The 18,531-nt window shown below is 39.8% G+C and overlaps 1 protein-coding gene across 1 annotated transcript in view; it reads right to left on the bottom strand.

Annotated features, from left to right (window-relative positions):
* Window positions 1-3,493: 3,493 nt before the first annotated feature.
* Window positions 3,494-18,531, bottom strand: part of NOX3 (NADPH oxidase 3) — a 38,917-nt gene continuing 23,879 nt past the window's right edge. The window contains 4 exon segments of the mRNA XM_037392560.1: window positions 3,494-3,620; window positions 5,833-5,957; window positions 9,113-9,259; window positions 16,412-16,574. Coding sequence (XP_037248457.1) covers window positions 3,494-3,620; window positions 5,833-5,957; window positions 9,113-9,259; window positions 16,412-16,574 — 562 coding nt within the window.

The raw sequence follows: 18,531 nt of genomic DNA, 5'->3' as shown, positions 1-18,531 counted from the left end.
AAAGAAGCTTAATTTATATTAAAAAATGTGTCAGCTTACCCTGAGGCTCAGCACGGGCACCAGGGAAAAAAATAAAAGATAAATGCCTCTAGGTGAACTGGCAGAGGCTCTAATTCTCCACTCGCTCTACTGCTACACAGCATGCACTGCATTAATCATTTCACATAGGCAGGCATTTAAAAAAACTTCAACAATTTTAAAACAAAGATGCATTGCCTTAAACTTAATAATAATACAACTGTATCTTGTAGAACAATCTCAGTTCAAATATACTGTATCCCCTAACAGAAGAGGTATAAAATAATGCTGGAATCTTCTGTGATATTAATTTTTATTATTCTTTTTCTTTTGTCTATAGAGTTATGTCCCCTCTAGTGGGCATTTTTGTGTGTGTGTGTAAGTATACATATATAACATTGTCATTTGTTTTATTCCAGTGCTGACATACACAGTATGCTTTCTACCACCCATTTTTATTGTGTGGCTGGGTAATCATGTTATGTGATCCTAGTGAACTGTTAGCTTCAGTCCAACTGGAATAGTTTTTCTTTAACTTTCTGTGCTGGGGAGTAGGAAAATATTTTCTCACTTTTCTAGCTTATGTGAATGTTACAACATTCCCATATTTTTTGTTTTGTTTCTCCCTCATTCTGGAATTCTCCTGTGCTCCACATGCTAAAGAGTGCTGAAGCCGCAAAGATAAGTAAAAATAATACCTGGAGGTGGAGGACAGCATCAGGTCTAGGAAGGGGGCAGTGGTACGCTCAGATGTCACAGATGAGCCATACAAAACTAGGAGGGAAGGACTGCTTTAGGGATAGGACCTATAGACATGGCAGCTCTATCTCTCTCTTGTAGTGAAAGCTATGAGAAGATGAGTAAAGGTTCGGGTTGCATGAAGGCTGTTGTTTCTTTGCTTTGACATACAAGGTACTGCAAGGGTGGCTGACCTAACAGCCTGAGACAGTCCTCTCTTGGAGAAAGCATCAGTGGTTGTATAGGTAGCATGCATAGATTTACATAAGCGCCAGCCTGTTAGAAGAAGTGGCTCCAGGGAACACTCCATGGGACCTGGATGACTTGTTTGAAACACAGTTGTCAGACAACAACATTTCCAGCAGCTCTGCAGCTGGCCTCAGCTGTATTTCAAGACTCCCAGCAACTGCCTGAGAAGGTTTGCAGAGGTGAAAAGATGACTTACTGCTTTGTACCTACCTCTCTGTGCTATGTGAGTATAGCAGAGAACAGGTAACTAGCCCAAGTAACATAGTCTGTGACCTATGAGGAAAGGCTGGATCAGTCAGAAGGGAGATTTAAAAACAAGAAATACAGATATGCATTAGACTTTGTTAAAAATGCTAAGCAGTGATGTATGTATGGACACATTTAACACCCATACACCGTTCTTGAGTCTGTCAGCTTGGCATATGACAAAATTGCAGGCAAATGCAATTCCTCCCGCATCAGCAGAGATTATTGAACAACGAAGCAAAAGGCTCTTTAGTATGATGGGGAACTTGGTGGGCACGGATCCTGCAAATCAACAGCTGGTTGTGCAGCTGCTGTTAACAGCAGGGATCTGGCTTTTGCAACCATGAGACCCACTCTGAGGATTGAGGACTGTTAGGATGAGATGGGGTCCACTGCAGTGGGGCAAAGGCTGGCCAGCCTGTGATGAGCGCTTTAAATTGGGAATGATGGGGAGGGAGTGGATGGCCAATAATCAAGTCAGGAAGTGGTGAACTGGTGAACGGGGGTGACAAGCAAAGTGTGTGGAATGATGTGAAAAGGAGAGGGCAGAAGGAAGCCCACTCCAAGGGTATGCACACAAACAAGCAAGTGCTTACAGGACAGCTCTAACACCTCCTCTGGAAAACCCACATGACTGGATGCCGTTCTGAAGTGCCTGTCCACTAACACACATGGCATGGGGAGGACACAGGAGGAATTCCATGCTTGAAAGGATGCCATGCAATCAGGTCCTAGAGAGAAGAGAGGTCTAGAAGATCTGGATGATTTTCAGGAATTGCCTTGTCCAAGTTCAAAAATTGCCCCCTTGCTGTGGAGTAAGTCAAGCAAACATGGTAGGAGGCCTTCATGGACAAACAAATCCCTCCTGACAAAGCTCAAGCATGAAAGGAGATATTCAAGAGGTGGAAGAAGGGGCAGGTGATGCAGGAGGAATATAGAGACACTGAGTGTGCAGGGATGGGGCTAGGGAAGCCAAAGCCCATTGGGAGATGAATCTGGTGAGAGAAGTGGAGGGCAAGAAGAAGGGCTGCTATGTATGCATGAATAGCAAAAGGAAGACTAGGAAAATGTTGGTCTGCTGCTGAATGGGGCGGGGGACCTGGTTCCCGAGGCCATGGAGAAAGCAGAGGTACTCTATGCCTTTTTAACCTCAGACCTTCAGAGATCCTGGGCTTCTGAGGCAAGTAGGAAAATCAGGAGCAATTCAGACTTACCCTCAGTGAAGAAGGATCAGGTTAGGGAGCTTTTAAACAAGTCCATGGGAACTGATGGGATGCGCCCACAAGTGCTGAGGGAGCTTGCCATTCTTCATTATCTTTAAATGGTCATGGCAATGGGAGGAGGTTCCTGAGGACTGGAAGAATGCAAATGTTGCTTCTGTCTTCACAGAATTGGCTCTGAGCAAGGGGTTTGGAGTAGATGATCTCCGGGGTACCTTCCCACCTCAGTCACTCTGTCATATAGCTGTGATTCTGTGTCTTTTAAAGCCCATTCTTCAGTGCCTGTGAAGCCATGTGACATTTAAAAGACACCTCAATTTTTTTTCCAGTTTCAGTTGCCTGTCTCAGGAGATCCATTTGCTGAGCGCAAACATTTCTGGAGTCTCCTTAATGTATTAACTCTCAGAACTTAATAGCTTATGGCATGCACAGCCACCGTCGCAGTGGAAATGTCATGTTTAAATGGTGCATAGTTTGGTAGAGCAAAAGGAATTTGTTGGACAGGGTGTATATAAACAGTATTGGTGCAGCACAAAAGCTGATGTGGATGTGGATGTGTGTGCAGTGTGAGACTATAAGAAGTGCAAAATCAGAACACCAGGAAGGAAAATGCTTTGAATGTCTGGGCACGATTTAAACAGCAGGAATGTGAGTATCGCCTGCAGTAGTAGTTTGATCATACACAACTGTGAGGTACAGTTCTAAGCATCCATTTTATTCACACCTTTTTCTTCAAAGGTTAGTGGCTTGTGCTTGTTTTCACACAGCTCTAGACGGATTTACAGCATCATTAAGCAAGCAGTGGAGAACTGGCCCTTCAGTTCTTTGAAGGAAAGACTAAGGATGGGCTCCACGTCTTTATTTGGCATAGGAAGGCATTTTTCTACTGAAGTCAACACACCTACTTCAGTTTACAGCTCCTAACATCTGGCCTGAATGCTGCAGAATAAGTAGAGGACAGGAGAAGGTGAGGAAAAAATACACAATCTGGTAATACCTATTACATAGTTAGAAAGTACAACCTAGAAACTTTCTTTGTTATAGTGAAACTGAACTCCTCTTGGATCAACTGATGAATATAAGTTGCATGTCTGTTGAAGGATCTTAGAGAGAGTCTTGGGTCCACAGAAGAATACTCCAATACTGTTGCTGTAATTGCAATAACAACAAAAACATGAGGGTAGCAGAGTAAATGGATAAACTGTACCTTTTGGCTGCCTCTGGCTTTGCATCTTTTGAAATGTTTTTTTTTTTGTGAAATACGTTTGAAAAAAATTGTGTTACTCTCACAAAGTATTACAGTAAAATTATTCTAATGTTTTAGTGTTTATTATGTCTCACTGTATTATTTATTTGGATTGCTATATTAGAGGTCACAAACTTTTAAATGGTGCTTCTTTGGTTTTGATCTTTGTAGCTTTCTTAATCAGAAACAAACACAGTGCTTGGGCTGAAAATATTCAATGCTTTTTCTCCAACTGAGTTAATGTAGTTAATTTTTTTATTTTCTGCTAAAAGATACATAAAATTCTCAGTTACTCCTGAGTTTTTACTTCTATCCCCCCTTTCATCTGTCCTGTCCCACCCCCACCCCCACCCGTTTTCTACCGATGGACAACTTTTAAATGGCTGACTTAATAATAAAATTTGTTAATAGGTAGTTCTTATAAAATAAGAGCATGACCAATGGTAACGATTGTGTTCAGAAGTGCACGTCTGTTACAGGGAGCTGGAAACCTGGTTACTTCTTACAAAGTGCCTTGAAGGTTTTGCTTCTAGGTACACAGCACATATTGCTTTAAAAAATATACATGTACACACAAACACACACATGTACCGTGCTACTGGGGGAAGCTCAATCTACATAAACACAGTGCAAGTGACAAGTGACAGCATGAATTTCAAAATGTTTGCTCCTGTAAAGAAGGGGCTGTAGATATGATTCTGGCGCCCAAGCCATAGTCCCCAGAATTAGCGCCCATATTGCTCTGGCGCTCGAGTGTACTAGGTTTAACCTGGAGTGGTATATTCCTGCTAATTCACTAAAAGACACTGTTGCAGCCAAGGGAAACACCATGGACCTAGGTGCCGGGACCCAAAACGTAGTTAGTTTGTAAAAGCTAATTGCTCCATCACACAGTAGAAACTGAGTTTCTTTGCCTCTTGAACCTTCTGTAACTCAGAGCAAGGAAAGGTAGGGTATTTTTTTCTCATAAGGAATCCTTATTTTTTGCAAGATTTTCTTTAAAAGGTCCAACATTGACTAAAAACATGGGCACCTGGTTCAGAAGCAAAAGCAGATTTTTCTGTCACTTTGGCACTGGCTTTCTAAAGGAACCACCACAAGATCCAGTATAGAAAGTGAATGCCCATCTCTCTCCCTTGGCATCAGAAAACTAGATTTTTCTCAGTTGTACTTAACAAAAGTAAAAGAAAGTAATGTTTCAACTATAACTTTAAAAGCTCTGTTTATGTAATAGAATCCCTATAAAAGGTCTTTCAAAAATCATATTTTCTACTCTCGGCCTTCTATTTTTAATCTTCCACATTTCCTGATTGTATTTATTTTGACCTCCATCAAGTCATTTCTCTATTACTGTTATTTTTGCAATTTTATGGTATTCTTGTAGCTTACTGTATTCTCTTTGATCTCCTCCCTTTCAGCTTTTTCTTGGGTCTTTTTCATCTTTAAAAAAAAAAGTTTTCCTCTTTTTCTTTTTGTATCTCTGTCTCCCAAGTGCAAGCCTTTATTTTGCATTACCAGGTAAATGTTAGGAAATCATAGAGAGTCACAAAGATTCTGGAATTTTCTACTGCTGAACACAAAATATTTCAAATTCTTGCTTCAAAGGCTTTCAGAACAAAGAAGCTTTTCTCAGACCACTAGCGAATCCACCAAGTTCAAATGAACTGCCTTTGCCAGCAGAGATGAACTAATAACAGAACAGCACAGTCTTGCAAGAGTAGCCAAATATGTTAGGGGAACAAACATATCCTTGACATCATAAGAAAAAAAATCACAGTTTATCTCTTTAATAACCATCTTCAAGGGAAATTAATGCTACTTTGTCCTTTGTGCAGAACAGTAATTGGATTGTGTGTTTCAATTATATCTGGACAAAGGCCAGGATATTGAAATACTTCTAAATATTAGATTTTCTTGTCCAAAAATTAGATTTTATTGGCATTCTCTTTCCGAGATTTCTTCATTAAAAGCTTCATTAAGCATAAATCTTCTTTCCACACAGCAAAAAAACTAAATTATTTTAAAAGGGTCATTTAGAAAGGTTTGCCTTCCCCTTCTCCCACTGTTTATGTTGAGAGAAGTTACCTAACAAGGTTAGAAGCCAACCTGCCTTACCTAGGATGGTTTTCAGCTAGTTGCTTGAACTCATAGTCCCAGTTTGGCCTTCCATAGCAGGTCTTCTGTCTCAAACCAGTAATTACATCTATCTTGTCATCATCATGTAGGGCTATGTGAGTAGCCTAAAGACAAATTTACAAGATAATAATTTTTAGAGTTAACAACATACACTCCAAGAGGAGGAAGCAATAATGCTGCTTTGCTGTGAAAGACTGAAGTATTAATGAGAGAAAGGAAAGGTAATTATTGAATGGCAGGAGAGGAAAGGAGAGGAGTGCTCAAGAGTTCACAACATTACTAGAATGGTAAAAGTGTCCAAGATCTCAGAGGAGTGCAGTTTCTTGAGATGGGATGTTTGAAATGAGTTGGGATTAACTATCTGTCTTTACTGGCCTGGACCTAAGTGCCTCAGTGACTTTTACAGCCAGGTCTTAGATTCCCAAACCTTTCCTCAGCCTTTGAATATCTCACCCTACACTTTCTTCACTGCAGATCCTTAAGCAACAGTCACCATTTTAAGGCCAAGTTGGAGTTTAGGAAAGAGAGCAAAGCGTACTATATCAGAGTTGGACAATAAGTATTAGCAATTACATGCACCTTAAGTAAGTGCAGAACATTCTGCTGCTGATGGAAAAGACAGTGGATGTACCAGCTCAGCAGGGGTAAAAACCCTGAGTGCTTTGACCCTTCTTCTCTGGTGGAGGCAGGTGCAGAAAGTAGATCAGCTCAGGTGAAGCACTGAACTAAGTGAGCTGCTCAGCTGCCAGTGCCAAGAAAAAGAAATCCTGCTTTTCATAGGTATTTACTGTCTCTTAGCTCCTGTCCTGTGCCTATTACCGTGCTATCTTAGTATTTCCCAGATGCCTTTAAAAACAAAACCACCCGTCTCCTAATTCTGCTGCTATTGTGTAGGAGTGAAAATGCATTTATTTTCACTACAGACTACAGTTACCAGCACTGTCAAGAAATTGCCAGAGGAAAGCTACATTAAAAAATGGGCTTTGCATTTAGTTCAGGCTCTAGCATGAGCCAAGCATCATTATTATCTCTTGCAGAAGTGATTGCTGAAATTTAGATCCATTTCCTGGGAATATTATTGTATATTTCTGGTGCTAATGAGTCTTCCATGTTGCTCAACAACTCAGTTATTCTGGTCAAGCACAGTTGTCACAAGAGGTCATGTTTCTAAAAGATTCTTGTTAGTTTGGGCCAATGTCATGAAGGACTTGCAGTGGTCTAAGAAAGAGCTTAAAGTGTTTGGTGGGAGTTGGAGGTACGGAACTGCAGGATTTTTAAATTGTTTCCAGAAAAATTGTGCCACTGAGAAGATGGGCTATTTCTGTTCACACTAAGTGGAAGTTTTCCCGGATTTTTGGTGTTAGCCCTTGCTATAGCTCACAGCATTAAAGTTGCCTAGGAATCTCAGGGGCATTGCAAGGAGCAATAGGCTGAAATATGATTTCTTGTCCAGGCAGAGGCAGACATGTGCTATATCATTTTGACTATCTGTTGCCAACGTGGAATCTACAAAGAGCTTGAAGCATTGAAAAAACATTGCCTGAGAAATAAACACCTGGCAGTGGTGGAGGGTGCACTAGAAGTTGTAAAGTGCACATCCTTGGGTTCAGCTTCACCCAACTACTGGTCATCTATGTGGTGAGACAGGAAGAGAATGGGGAGAATGTTGGTTTTGTTGTTTGCTAAGGAAGAAGTAAAGCATCATCCAAATATTATTGCTGCTGAAGCTCAAATTCTGAGAAGTGATGAACTGGAATTTACTAAAGATAAGTAAGACCTGTAAGATGAGGGAGCTTTGTGGATGTCTGAAGAAGGTGGAGCTGTTATCCAGCAGAGGTTTAGGAGCTTGGTCAGAGTAGGAGAAGCAGCCACTGAAAAGTATTCCTCTTTCCCCACAGCCCTTTAGAGGTGGGATGCTGGGGGGATCCAGGAGCAAGAGCAGTACCAGTCTAGGTGCAGAGGCAACACAGCTTCAGGGATTCTCCTTTGTCACCAACCCAGCAGCAAAGGATAACAAGGCAGTGCTGACAGGAGACTGGATGATGTGATTTGAAGAGAAGGAGGCACTTCAAGGAAAGTGCAGGGCATAGAAGTGGAGAGTCAGACATACCAGCAAGAATAGCTGTCTCCTTTCCTGATTTCTGGCCTGATGTTTGCCCAAGAGGGAAGTGGGATGATGACAGTTGAGAGATGAGGGCGACTTTGTGTTTTGTTAGGTTCCTCAATAGCTTCTTTCAAAGCACATTTTAGGTAATACCCTGTGATATTGCTAATGCAGAGTGGTAGTTTTTATAACTGCCATATACTTCACGATGGGAGCAGATTTTTCTGAATACAGCTTTATGCACATACCTCATTACTTGACAGAAACCCTAAGGAAAGCAGAAAGAAACAATTTTATTTTTTATTTTTATTTTTGTGGCAGCAAAGGCAGGAAGGGAAAAGCTCTCTGAAATCTGTTTTTTAAATCTCTACTAGACAGTCCTTCATTCAACAAAGACAGCAGGAAATAAAAGAGTAGAGCAAAGACTTTCCTGTGAGAGTTTTTCTGGCAAGTGCCTAACTGATTGCAGCGTGATCTGAGTGATTCATTTAAAATAAAGAGAGAGAGAAAAAATGAACTCATTTGAGTCGAGGTAAAGGCTAAAGCAGTTGAATAAAACCAACCCTGTCTAAGGATTAAGTGCCTTGAGCTGGGATGATCCTTGAGCTGGGATGATCCAATGAAATTATGAGATGGAAAATTTAAGTCAATCAGAGAAAATGTCTTTTCAGACATGAGTTAGACCATAGAGTTTGTTGCCAAAATGTTCAGAGCACAGCAGGTTTCAAAAGTGTACTGGACATAAATGTGAACAACAGAAATTATGTTAAGTAATAAAAGTAAACAAAACTGGCACTTTTTATACAATCCTCCATGTTTCAGTACAAAAATGCCAGAATCTATTTAAAGACCAATCCAAAGACATGGACTAAATGTCCCTTCACAAACTCCTGAAAGGCTTTCTGCACTTTTCTCTGAGACACCTGGTAATCAGTGCTGCCCAAGACAAGATACAGGACTGGAAGGATCACTGGCTTGATTTCTCTGTTCCTGTTTTCATAAATGTGAGATGCAAACAGACGGCTTGGTGTCTATATTTACAGTTCTTTGTCTCTCTGCTTCATCCATCATTTATTCAGCTGTTCCTGTTCCATATGTTACCATACTGGAAAAGCAAGGTACATTAACTCAGACTTGTAAGAGTTTCATTATTACCTGACTTTCATCCCAGCCAGTAAGAAATATGTGATAACTTAGAAAATCATTTTTCCCTTTTTCCGCCATTTTTGTTTCCAAATGGAACAGAAGATCAGCAAACCACTCAAATGTTGATGGGTCTCGACAAATCCAATAAAAATAAACCTGTCAGATAAAAGCAGAAAGATTTAACAGGAAGCAAACTTTCAATAAAACTTCCTAATGATTGGCTCAACTCATTAACCACATAGTGTGTGACTCTTGTCCATAATTACACATAATTTTGATGATGTAGTTTCTATCTTTTGAAAATTTCACTTTCATTGTAAACACTGAGTGAATATATTAATGTGCTAGTGAAGATAGGAAATGTAACACATTTCTCATCTCCCCCTGCCAGTGCATCTCAACTTTGACTTATAATACCTAACCCTGCATTTCTTGCAAATAATTTGATTATTCTTTGAAATCTTGGATTTATTTTCAGTCATGTTTAAAATGGAATGTCAGTTTCATTCAGCACCAAAGCAAGGAAATCCTGTTTCTCAGAACCTTATACCATAGGTTAAGAGTTGATGTGGTCAAAAGACACATTTATATTCTTCAAGTCAGACACCCTGTATAAAACAGGCTACAGGATGCCCCTACTTCTCTTTTAATGCATTTCTTGTTTAAATTGGAGCATAGAATTTCTAAAGAAACATGAAACTAATTTTGAAGTTGCCAAAGGGGTAAAATGAACCACTACCCCATGACTGGTTTTCTATTCATTGAAAACCTCCTCTGTGTGAAATATTTACACAGTTTTTCTCAATCCAGATTTCTCTAGCTTCATCTTCCATATGCTGGATTTTGGTTTAGTTTCCTGTTGGACTGGGGAGCCTGTTAGTAAAGTTTTCTTCCCCAGGCAGAAATCCGGCTGGGATCAAGTGACCCTATAATCCTCTCCCTGGTAAACCAAACATTCCTGGGATCTGTCACTGAGAGGCTAATTTTCCATCCTTTATTCATTCTTATGGCTTATTTCTGTCTATTTTTCCTCTTCTTCAGTCAGTTGCAAACAGCAGAGAGTTTGTTGTTTTGTTTTGTTTTGTTTTGTTTAAAAAATCTGATTTATTAATGATCTTGGCATAGGGTAATGCTTTCATAGGGAATAAATCTTTCAAGCAAGACAGTTAGTCACTGCCATATGATGAGGAGAGTTTCTATTTCAAGAGTCCTTGCTGTGGCATCTTCAGCTGGATCAGGTGAGAATCCCCCAAACCCTTTTTCTGCATGGTTCTTCCAGCCAGCTGGCCCAGGGGCCATTGTGACCACTCCAGCATGTGCATGATCTGTTGTCTCAGCTACATACAAAGCATCTTCTAACTAATTAACTATGTATAAAAGACTGTCCTGTATGACCACTTCTGCAGGAACAGTTTCTGCTGACCATTTGCAAATGTCTTATCTGTGCACAAGTTAATCAATTTTGCAGCAGGAACTGCTTGCAGAGTCTCTGGACGGTGAGATTCACCTCTTGGGATCTTAAGCAACACACCGAGACATACATTGTCCTAGGCTGAGCAGGAGCTACCTTAGGGAGTCTTCAAGATGGTCAGAATTTCCCACTTGGAAATCTCCTCCACCAGTGCTGTGCTGCAAAGGGGACTGGGAGTACAGTCCCTTGCCCTGAGCTGGTCCAGCTCTGTAGATTACTAGACTGGGAGTTCCTGCACCAGCCAGGGGATGAACGTCTGAAGTTCCCTGGGTGTCTGCCCAGGCACTACCCTGATGCCTGGCTGAACCACAATCATAAGACAAATCTGACTGCAATTCTTGTAACTCTAATTCTGTAACTCTTGCCACACAATCCATTGTTACTTTTGAGAGAGGGTGCCAGACCTCAAGTGGGTTTTTTTTTGGTAGTGCCTCCAAAGAAATCATTCAGAAACATGGAGGAAGCCTAAAACTACACAATTTCAGTTGAAGAAGGAACAGCACAGAGGATAATGTATAAGCTTATAACAAAGGGATGGTTGGAATTGTTTTATTGTGACTGTGATTTTTATTTTGTGGCAAAATCCCTTAATTTCCTCCAACTCATCTTTCTTTGCGCTCACCAGCCCCTCTGTCTTTTATTATACTTCAATATCAATGGTAATCTAGAAGGTCTGTCCCAAGGCAATCAGTGTGGGAATTCTGATGTTTTGGAACTTGTAGCCTTTTTCCATAGGATCAATGAGATAAAGATCCATATTAGTCACTTCTGAAGTGAAAAATCAGAGAAGAAACCAGTAAGCTATAAAGAGATTTCCCGAAGGTTTAATATACTAGGCTGTCAGACTTCTGGTAAGGTGGTGGGAGAAAAATGTGGTAACACCATGCTTCATTGGAGATTTGGTGAAAGAGACTAAACAGTAATTTGGGATGTATCCTAGATCTGAGTGTACTGTAAGGGACCATCTGTGGTTTCTGTAGGAAATATAAATGAAGTATGATCCCAGAAAACAGAGATAAAGCATTCAGGGTTAAGTGGGGTATTTTTACACCCCAGGAATAGGACTGTCTTCAGAACTTTAGTAGCAACCATCTTAGCTGTTTGCTTTTTCCCCTTCTGTTTCAGTGTTTTGCCTTACATATAACCTCATCACTTTATAGGGGGTTACTGCTGATTTACACTGGCATAGGATATGAGGAAAAAGCAAGCCTACTGATTATAGCATTTCATTTTTGTGACCAACAGCAGCAGTATTTTAAATTACCAAAACTAGATAAGATTTATAGCCTTAACCTTTACGTGTTTTTTTGTGTCTGAATCCTGAAGTCCTCACTTGTTCCACATCCTCAGCACCTCAAAAATCAGCCCACTGAATGCTATCAGTCTCTATCACACCATGGCTGTTGATTTGTAGTGAGAAACTTCTTCCCCCAGCCTCTACTTGATTATCTTATTTCAGCAGTTCATTTTATGGAAATGTGTATTTAGTGCATCTGTGTGGAGAGGAGGCATGAGCTTCTAAACAAATAATGAATTGTGCATAGGGTAGCAACCGGGAGCATGTGGAAGGAGGAAGAAAAGCTAGCTGATGAGTTGAGATGGTGTGGTCTTTGAAATGGGGGATTGGTTTCCAGACTATCAAGCTATGGAGCTTGAAGGAGTGCTTTTAGCTGGTTGCAGACTTAGCTGTCACGGTAACAGCCAGTCGAACCGAGCTGGGTCCTCTTGAGAAAGATTGTAGCTTTATGAAGTGGCAGAAATTCCTTAAATTCATCCCTGGTGTGGTTCTGCTGAAGCAGTACCTATTGCACTGCCTCTAATACTCATGTTAGAGGTGGAGAGCATTTGGTAATGAAGACAGACTGTCATTATAAGAAGTATTTTTGGCCATGACTGTAATCTGAGAAAGAAAAGAGGTAGTGAAGAAAGATGGCCTATGGGTAAAATGTCTCCATTTCCCTTAGATCAAACAGGACTTCTAGTGTAATATGTTAAAATAAATGGTGTTTACAAAGAAGTCTTCCTTTCTTTACACTGACTGCCCATAGAATCACATTACATATTATATGTATAATTAAAACACAATCAATGCACAATAAAATTAATCCTTATTAAAACTGTAGCATAAAGCCAGCATCAGTGCATTTCTATAATTAAACAATTATTCTGAATCCTGTATTTTTTTTCTTGTAAGCCTAATACTATTAACTGACTGCAATTATTTAGGACCCTTAAAAATCTGTTTTAGATTTATGTTTCATTAGTCTCCACCCACCCTACCCCCATTGACTACATTCATCAGCTTGATGGCTTGCCCAAGTAAACTGTCTTAAATTTTCCAAGTGCTCTTTCTGCAAATTGAGTTAGATGCAGTGTTGCTATTAATCAGATCTGTAATGCAGGGTTTTGAGTTGTCGCTTATTTCTGTAATACTCTGCTCCCTTGCAATGCATGCATATTTATCATTCGGTTTCCCACATCCTGAATCTTGTACAACAGACAAGAGCAAGAGCTCCAATACCTCTTTCCTGTAAGGTGAAAGAACACATTTTGTAAATCAGCTTCTGCCACGTGGAAAGTCATTAATAATTATCTGTTGATGACCATCCATCTGTTTCTCCCTGCGCCTTGAAGACAGAGGTGGAGCTGCAGCTCTGGGCAAAGCCAGCTTTTAACCAAAGGGGTGTAAAAAGTGATGACACAGGGGATGCCCAGGGAGACATCTGCATCCCTGACTCTTGCTGCTCCCTCTTAGACATGACTGATCCCTGCAAAGCACTCTTAGACCTGCAGCTGGGCACCTCCCTGCAAAACCCTGGTCCTTCCAGCTCTTACAGCACCCACAGGCTGTAGTGTACCAAAGAAGATCAGAGATCTTCCTCAGCCTGAGTAATTAATCCAGTGGGCTACTACAGGTAAGGCACAGCAGTGCCCGCAGCTCGGGGCGTGCAGGGGACAGGGGCTTGGCAGCCCGCATGATGCACTGACTTAGAGCTAGGGTGGCAACAAGCAGCCTTTTGTATAAATGCAGAACAAGGCTTGATTTCATAAATCTGAAGAAAGAGGACTAAACTGTCCTCAAACGCACCTCAGAAAGATGGTTATGTTTGACAGCAAAAAGAGCCCAGGTTTTTAGGTCTTCAGGAGAAGATGTTTTGTGGAGAAAGCTGTAGGCTGTGGTAGAGCTTGGAGCAGAAGGATACCCCGGGCAAGGATGGTGGGTCTCAAAGCAAATGGAAGAGGCTGGTTTTGTTTTCCTCACAATGTGTAGCTGAACTTACTGCCACAACAGGCTGTGGTTGTCTAAGGTCTATATGGGTTAAAAAGGAAATTAGACAAATTCATGCGGAAAAAACACAGAGATGCAGCTCTGTGTTTAAGTATCAAGACATTATTGAACTGACAGTTGCTCAAAGGTGAGAGTGTCCACTAAAGACTTACCACCGTATGATTTTCTGGTCTGTATACTTTTCCCTAGGCATTCATGAAAAACCACTGTTGGAGACAGGATATTGTGCTAGATGGATCTTTGGTGATACTCGGTAGGACCTTTCTTATGTCTTATATAGAGTAAAAGAGAAAGTGGATGTTTGCTAATATTAGCATCTGATAGATCAGTATAATTTTATCAATTTCAGCAATTCAATTGATCTGAAAAATGAGGCCACTGATGTGAAAAAAAGATCATCTTATGCATAAATAAAGACAGCAGAAACTTTCCAGCCATGACTAGCAGTAGTGCCCTTCCTCACTGCAAAAAAAAAAAAAAAAAATGATAGGGAAATGAAGGCTCTAAGGCTATTTAATTTTGAAAAATCAATTAGATAAATGTGTACTCCTTTTGATTTGCTGGGTTTTTTAAATTATACAGCTGCAGACATTATGGAAGCTATGAGTATTTATATCTCAACCGTATGTGGGCAACACTAAGAAATATTAGTTCAATAAGCGTAATGATAGCTGTACTCAAATCAAAACGAAGTTGTTAAAAAAAGAAAAACCTCTTATTTATTTCCTTAATAGACATTTCTATGGTACTCATCATGGCAGAAAGAGAGTGCTGAATACTTTGAGGAAGATTAAATTATTTGTAATTATACCACAAGTGGAGGCTTTTAACCAATGGAAAAAAATTGTGGAGCTACCCTGAGATTAATCGTTCTTACTAAGATGACTGCTAAATTTTTTAAGTAATGCTGTGAACTGCCCAGGACCTTTCATCCAGGCTTTCAAATATTTTACGAGCACCGATGAAATTTAGCCTCTTAACACCTGTGAAAAATAAGCATCACTATTCCCACTGCACCAATAAGGAAGCCAAGATATAGAGAAAGGACATATAGAAATCATTATACTTTTGTATTTCACAGGAACTGAGAAAAACTGAACTCTATAACAGCAAACCATGGCAGAGTTCACCATGCATTTATCTTTGCAGGCACACATACCCAAGATTCTCCGTAAGCTATGGATGAACACCCTAAGGTATACTATACTCTCAATGTATAGCTAAAATCTGTTCTTTTCCTCTTAAGGTAACAGCAGCAATGAAAATAAAAACAATTTTATTTGTATACGTATAGGATATACATAATATACATATATAACATGTATGTACATATATATAGCTCTCCTTCCAGTGGAAAAGGTCATTCTGGTACAATTGTAGTGTTTGCAAATGCACTTATTTTCACATTGAGCACATATTTTTATTTCCCTCTCTTCTCAGTGCTTTTTCTGCCTCAAAGATCCCCCCTGGCAATTTGAACCTTTCCTCAACTCCTCAGTTACTAAAATCCCAGATGCTTTTTCAGTGGCAGCTTGTCATTAAGATGCCAGTTTTAACACTCTTTCATTTAAAAAGATCAGCCCCTTGGTCCTGCAATCAGCTCCGTATGTACTGACCCTCTCAGAGACCTGTCCACTCCAATGCAATTTCAACATGTGTCCTTAAATGTGAAATGTTCAACAGTTCCTGATTCAGCTTTTACATTGGAAAATGAGCTAAAAGAGGCTGTAGGGTCCGCAAGCTACCACTTGCCATGATGGATAGGGAAGTGAATGTTTAATGCTGATCTTTTGCTTGGTTACCTTCTTACCCCTTACCCTGCTTCACCCATTATCTCTTCCTCACCTGTCCTCACCGGTGCTGCCTCACATATCCATAGCAGAAGATGTATAACAGGTTAGCAGATCAAGAGTATGTTAAGTTAATTGGTGCCGTACCTTACAGACCCCAATATATTTTTTCAACAAAATAATTAAAGTGGTTTGAGGCAGTTATGTGCATCTTGATTTATGCATCTCACCCAGAGCTTAAATGCCTTTTTTTATTCCTCCTATGCTGGCTAATACGCTGACTTCACAAGGTGAGAAAAGCAGCTAATGGTCATGGAATGCAGCATTAAAGGCCAAGACACGCAGCCAAAGGGCCCTCATGAAACCTGCAGCTGGATAAGGAGCAAGCGCTGCCCTTCACTTTTGACTGAGATGACCTTGCAGGATTTATTTTTCATAGGAAAGAGAACAGATTTCTCTTCTAGCTCTCTGTCTAGCTATGAAAGACATGCCACATCTCCAGTTGCGACTGAAAATCTGATTCTTCAGATTTTACTAAAAGCACTGCAGCTAGGGCTACCTTCTTCCTCCATGAATGACAGTGAATTCGGGAGACACTACCCCACAGCAGCTCCAGAGGCAGCTGGAAAGAGAGTGACTGCTTCTGTGATTGAGTTGAAGCACTCAAGTGGGTCTTTAGCTCTGAATTGCCTCTCTCACCTGGCAAAACAGGCTCATCTGTGGAACTTTTTGATGGAATAATAAACTTTCACACCTACCTTCTGGAGCACCAGTGCTCTATTGGGGTTGCAGCATTTGTACCAAATGGATTTTAAAATAGAGGCAAATGGTGTGACTCCAATTCCTGCTGCAATGCATACACTCACTCGGTAGTGGAAGAAATCTGTGGTTGCAGATCCGTATGGTCCATCCACGGCCAGTCTACAGGAACAAGTCAAGGGTCAGCAACATATAAAATGAAAGGTTAAAATTTGTTGGGCTACATATTTTCAAAGCTGAATTTCTGTTAAAATCAAAGGCATGTCTGAGCTGGCACACAAATTACCCATACAAAAAACCATTTAATTTTCACTTGGTGCCATTTAATAGCAAAGCAACTCTCTTTTCTGAAGTGAGAGAACAAGAGTACCCATGTGGTTTTGGGGCCTGGCCATCTATTTAAGCATGCAATTGCAATTTTCTGGCTTTCTGAAATGTGATTAGTCATATAATTGCATGTCCAAATTTAGCTGTTGAATTTGCATATTTAATTATGAATTACTGAAAAGCATCCTGTTTCAGAGCTTTATTTTCTGTGTTGTATATATCAAAGTAGAGAGGAACAGATAATATTAATCATTTTGAAAAGTTCTCTATATGTGTTAAAGTAATAAAAGAGAAAGCAAGAAAGAGGTCAACATATGCAAGGAAACTACTATTTTCTCATCTCTTTCTGAAAAACCAATATTTCAGAAATACATTTTTGGCAATAATGCTGTACTTAGTATCTGACATAAAGACAAAATGTGTAAGGAGAAATGCATGTTTATGTTATTGCCTCCTATAATCAATGTTGCTGGTGCTGAGGCATTCATTTTGGTCAGAATTAGAGATGAAAAAGATTACTAAATAATCAGATTCATTCCTCTAGCAACATGGAATGTAAATACACACAGTACTTTGGAGTGCTGTGTCCAGCCTGTCTTAAAATAACATAAGTGCTCTAGAAGATGGTTTCACTAACACCCACTACTTAGGAAAAATGAGTTTTCCCTTCTTACAGATTTTCTATTTCGTGCTCTATATTGCATGAATTATCTTTAAAATTCAGCTTAAATACTACAAACAAATATGCAGACATAGAAAGAGTGAATTATTTTAACAGGAAAAGAAAAGGGATCACCAAGCAACGGTACACACAAATACAGGGACACAACATATCTGAAACCCTCTTGTTGCTTTCTTAACATGTACCTGAAGTCCTAGCAAACATTTTACCTTTCATTTGTATTTGTCCCTTTTATTTCAATATTCCAAATGCTCTGCAAGTGCAGTAGCAACTGAAGCAGCTACTTGGGGATAACTTTTGGAAATCTGTCCTCAGGTATAAACAAAATAATCTTTTTTTTTTTTTTTTTTCTATGTAGGGTGTTGTTCAGGGTATTGCCCAGCCCTGTACTTTTTGTACTTCACTGAAAACTTCCTGTAAAGTATGGCTAAATTAGAGTATGTATGTAAAGTGCCCTAGAACTGCTTTCAGGTAAGCTTTCTATGTAGTTCAATATGGGCTTGGGAGAAATTCTTATTATCGTTAGTAGGTTGAGAAAAAATTGATCGGGAAGGAATTTCAAGAGATTCTTTAATCTGTCTCTGTGCTACAATACAGGATCAATTATTTCTGAATCATTCCTTACAGAGATTTGTCTCATCAGTCTGCTCCTAAATCCTCAGATGACAGAGATCCCATCATTGGTTTGAACACCTTGCTGAGCCATAGCTAGAGAGCTTAGCCAAATATGAAGACTCAGAGTTGTAGGGAGGAGAAAGCAGAGAAAGAGAAACTGAGCTATACAACCAATTTATTTGATCTAGAGAGGCTGGAAGAAGGTAAGAAGATAGTAAAAAAAGTGACAAAAATATTAAATTTGCATTTGCCAAGGGAGGATTAGAAAATAGAGCTGTAGACTGTTTTTAGCTATGATTGGATTGTCCATATTCTTTGCATCCATTTACACAATTTCATTAGAAAGAAGCATTATACTTTTTGGGAAGGTAGGGAAGTGTTTAGTTTTGGAAAAGTAACATTAATGGATTCTTGTATTATTTTTAAAGTTTAAACATTTGGTATCAGCATGATTGTGTAATACTCCTGACTGTAAGAGAGTTAGATTTTGGGACA

This window comes from Falco rusticolus, chromosome 6 (assembly GCF_015220075.1).
Source record: "Falco rusticolus isolate bFalRus1 chromosome 6, bFalRus1.pri, whole genome shotgun sequence".
Classification (NCBI taxonomy): Eukaryota; Metazoa; Chordata; class Aves; order Falconiformes; family Falconidae; genus Falco; species Falco rusticolus.
The sequence above is the reverse complement of the archived record's forward strand: the minus strand, read 5'-3'. Positions and strand labels throughout refer to the sequence as shown.